The sequence below is a fragment of the Penaeus japonicus genome, unplaced genomic scaffold (genome assembly GCF_977035675.1).
Source record: "Penaeus japonicus unplaced genomic scaffold, GWHDUDI00000001_assembly GWHDUDI00000001, whole genome shotgun sequence".
NCBI lineage: Eukaryota > Metazoa > Arthropoda > Malacostraca > Decapoda > Penaeidae > Penaeus > Penaeus japonicus.
The window spans coordinates 10,187,167-10,192,166 of record NW_028234403.1 but is presented as its reverse complement, the minus strand read 5'-3'; the positions used below and the strand labels follow the sequence as shown (position 1 = coordinate 10,192,166).

The window sequence follows — 5,000 nt, the reverse complement described above, 5'->3', positions numbered from 1 at the left end:
AAACAACAATACAAGGCAATATACCAGAAAGAGGAGAGTTAAAGAAATAACTTGCAACACTATAAAAAACAACGACATGCATATCAATATTTGCCACCAAATAGATCACTTTCCCGGTTGAAACCTAACGTGATCGGGCATTCCAGGAGAGGAAAATATCAAGGATCATTATGATTAGTTTTGTTATTTTTCATATAACTTTTCATTTTTAATTTGTGACGACTATGTCTCGGAAGAAATGTGTCTTAGAATTCATAAACTTAAATGTAGCATATATTCTTTACTCTTTTGTACTATTTCTATATCAGTAACTGTAATCTTAACTAATACATAATTATAATTTAACACATTTCTTGAGGTAGGCCTAGTATCTAACTCGTTGGTGAATGATAATGAAACAAAACCCAAGTGGATAAAACATGTTCCTAGCATCAATGGTTTAATGACATATTATCTAATACATGATCCATGAAGACCTGGTGCACACTTTGATTTTAGTTCTATATCATATAGCTTATTACTATTGCACTCTGAAGGGTTGGCCTACATTCCTTTTTTTGATACGTTACACATTTCTCACTTTTTAAAATAACTTACTATAACTAATAACACAAGGGTAACCTGCTATTAAAAAAAAATAAAATAAAAAAAAGTATTTGAAAGACTCGCATACAGGTAAACTATATTCCATATTTTAGGCCTAATCAGAGCCATTATGACACCCTCTCCCGAAAGCTTAACAGACATCTCACTATTTAGATCTACAACTTTGTACCCTACCTATACTGACACTTCAAAACATGACAATCAGTCTACATGCTCTAAACAACAAAATTTAAAAAGGAGATCCCCACACATAATAGTCATACATGGGCAACCCCTGACACTAAGATGCAACACCACTTACTGATTGGATGTCACGAAACATGAACTAATCATTGAGGAAATTGGTGTACTTCTGAGAGTGTTGGTTTTTACAATTGTGAGGCCTTGCAGGACTATACTTGTAGAGAACAATATATAACCATTCTGCTGTACGCTGTTTTTTCCTTACCATTGCATTGGAAGACACTGATATTTGTTTTAAAAGAAACAAGAAGTATGTGTCTTTATTTTCACTATTTTTTTTTTGTCTATTCAAGGTTATGATCAGAGCCTAAGCTCTTGTTATAGGAAATTCTGTACCCTCTGTACAATCTGACAAATTTTTCTGCTCTCCCCTCTTTGAGAAGATAAACTCAAAGCTTGTTGGTGATATCTGAGGCCACCCAAATCAACACAATACATGAGTGGAGCTTAGAGTTTTGTGACCATGACGGAAAATCTGTATCAATATTACAATGACAAAATAACGGTTTACAGTTGTCTGTAACCAACATGATGAAATATTCCCATTTGCAAAATTAAAGAGATTGCAGTAATTGCATGGAAAACTGATTTAGGACACTAGTTAGATCTGTACAAGTCTAAATATCAAAGTATCATTTTGAGCGGTCAAGGAAAGTATATGTGATCCATAAAGGAAACTTTTAATAATCATATGAGGACAAAGAAAGACTTTGTTATACAACATGTTCTTACACTACCATTCTCTATGGAAAGCATCCGTGTCAAATAATGGGGCTACCTGTGTGGGGTATATTTATGGTTAACCCGTTAACAACGGAGTGGTTTTTAACTCCATCTGGACATAACGGCAGAGTATTTTAAAATACGCAGGCTATTTGTCCACTGAGGTGGTGCCAGCCATTATGCGCCCGAACCCCTTGGTGTGCCAGCCATACAAAAAGCCATGACGTGATCTGACATCTCCGGTGGAAAGACCAGCTGGGCCATGATGTAATATCATATCATCCATTATTAGGGTTAATAACAAAACCACTCTTACTGAAAAGAGTATATGATCTGATAACAGGGCAGTTTTTGCTCCACCTGGACGTAACGGCAGGGTATTTTGAAATACACAGGCCTAAAGCCTCTCGCTATTCGTCAATTTAAACTACCTTTACATCTTTCAGCCAAACAAAAGCAAAAACAATTTAATGCTACTTATTATTCAGGTCTCTAACAAATTTGATAATATGAGGTAGTTTGAAAGCATCTCTTAATGTGAAGACATATGTGTATTTGCTGTACTGGTTCCATTATGGGATATACGCTGACAATCGAGGGATATCCAATGACAGGAGGTAGGTCATTAAACAAGGCACCCCAGTTCATTGCAAAAATTGAAAGAAAATTATATCTTTAGAATATTCTTTCCTTATTGGGCAGAAATGGCTTTTTGAATGATTTGTGCCCCCACTCCCAATAAATCCCAGTTTACTGTCGGCTCCCTAAAACCTGTTGGATGGTGAGGGGAGGGAGCAGACTACTAACACAGAAACTAAATGCCTACATCAACAATAAGTTATTTATTCATTTTCCCTCATTCTATATAAGAATTAATCATTCTAGTATGTGAAAGGCAAGTTGTCATAATCAGAAACTTATAAAGTTTCGTATTATTGAACTCATACTCTCAAATTTTATCATTGGATAAACAAAGTTTACATAATAGTAAAAAATGTTGATACATAGGGTGACAGCCCTGGACTGTGTCTACAAACTCTGTAAACGAGCATGAGTGCCATTGACATTGTTGCATATTAGAGAAAGCATAGCAAACAGAAAGATACATAGGCAGGAACAGACCACTGCTGTCACAAGAAGTGTCAAGAGGTAAGAATGCCAACATCAATTAAACATGAATCAGCAACGTGGGCAGACAGACATAAGCAGTAGCAAGACATGCAAGCAGGAGAGATCTAAAGGCATGCAAGCAAAAGGGGGGGGGGGAGGAGGGAGAATCCTATACTCTCCTATAGCTAAAAGGAGAAAACGTAATTACGAGTAGCCACAGCTTTTGGAAAATGCAAGGGGAGGTTTGTCGCAACGAGACTAATCCCGAGAGGAGTCGAGCCACGCAGGCAGGCAAGCAGGCAAGCAGGCAAGCAGGCAAAGGGTTCACCTGTGAGGTACTCGATGACAGCGGCGGCGTACACGGGAGCCCCGACGCCTATCCTCAGCTTACGTGTTCCAGGACCTGCTTTCATGTACCTGTGCAGGCGACCCACGGGAAACAGGACATTGGCACGCTGGGATTTACTGACATTCTTCTGCCTCTTCTTGGCTATCCCGCGCGCTGACATTATAACCACTGCTCTCACAGGTTCTCTAAATTCAACAGAATGTAATCGATATTAGCTCCTACGCTCGGAGGCTTCCTTGCCCGATGGACGACTGAGTCTCTCGAGTCTAAACTAACACTTGCGACAAAAGACGGCGGTTGGCAGGGTGAATATACTCCCAGATTCCCCCTTATCTGAGGGGATCCGAAGAACAAAAGGGTTTAGATTGCAAAGGATCAAGTTTACCAAAGTGTCTATACCCGAGCAGACGCCTTGAACATGGTGCAACCCGCCACGTTCAAGACTCAACTTGTTCTTTTTATCTGCGGATGGAAACATGTTTGTCCACTGGATTCAAGGGAAGAGGAATTGTTTCTTCCTTTAATGAGTCGGTCTTTGTAATATAGTTATACGTTGCACTTGTGACGTTTCTTAAGTTTAACACATGAAAGCTGAGAACATTTAAAATCCGAAATACTTTTCTCAGCGCCCAGAATCACAAGCAAAGTAAATTGTTGTACTTGTGTCACACTGATGTTCAAAATCGAAATTAAAACCATGGAAAACCTATCCCAGTATTGGCATGAATGGGTTAAACTGATTTTTCTTCGTTGCCAAAGTTACCATAGTAGTTACAAATCACATTGATCGCCATGCACCATTGCCATGAAGTCATCGATAGATAAAGTCACCACACACTCTGATATAAAGTTAAATAATCCTGCTTTGACATTCTAAACCTCTCACGGAATAACAAATGTTGTAAATACATATTTGTCAGAAATAACTAAAAACTACGTTAAGGATAACACATTTGTTCTAATGTGCTCACACTGATAAGAAATATGAACACACGGCTTGTCATGAATTATATCATTAACAGATAAGAACATTGACGAAATCATTAAAGTAATCACACAAAAGATAGATACAACAATGACAATGAGTAACAAACAAAACACTTGTACACGTCAGTATGCCTAATTGTGAATTTATGTGAATTGATAAATAAACGTAATACCGTAAGAACAATCACTGGATTCGAATTACGTGAGTGGCTGACCAACAAGCGATTTTATACACGAAAAATATATTTTTATTGTCACAAGCCCTTTTGCATGGTCTCGGCGTGTGTGTATATTGATATATATATATATATATATATATATATATATATATATATATATATATATATGTATATATATACATATATAGATATATATATATATATATATATATATATATATATATATATATATATATATATTTATGCACACGTACATATATATATACATATATTTATACACACGTACATAAATACATATAGATATATATGTATATATATACACATATATATATATGTATATATATATACATAAATATATACATATGTATATATATGTATATATTATATATATACATATATATATGTATGTATATTTATGTATATATACATATATATATATATATATATATATATATATATATTTATATATGTGTGTGTGTCAAATATATATATGTATATATATATATATATATATATATATATATATATATATATATATATATATATATATATACATGTAAATATATACATATGTATATTTTATATATATACATATATATATATATATATGTATGTATATTTATGTATATATACATATATATAAATATATATATATATATTTATATTTATATATTTATATGTGTGTGTATGTTTAATCAACAGCCTGTATCATTCCATTGCAGGACGTAAGCCTCTCTCAATCTTTTCCAGTCATTCCGGTCTTGTGTCCTCTGATTCCAGTTTGCGCCCGCGAATTTCGCTAT

At 34.8% G+C, this 5,000-nt stretch overlaps 1 protein-coding gene across 2 annotated transcripts in view; it reads right to left on the bottom strand.

The window, feature by feature from the left end:
- Window positions 1-3,966, bottom strand: part of LOC122261728 (core histone macro-H2A.1) — a 13,433-nt gene extending 9,467 nt beyond the window's left edge. For both annotated transcript variants that reach the window (XM_043029508.2, XM_043029509.2), the window contains exon 1: window positions 3,011-3,966. In XM_043029508.2, coding sequence (XP_042885442.1) covers window positions 3,011-3,191 — 181 coding nt within the window. In that variant the 5' untranslated portion in view covers window positions 3,192-3,966. The remainder of the gene's footprint in view (window positions 1-3,010) is intronic.
- Between the last annotated feature and the right edge of the window lie 1,034 nt (window positions 3,967-5,000).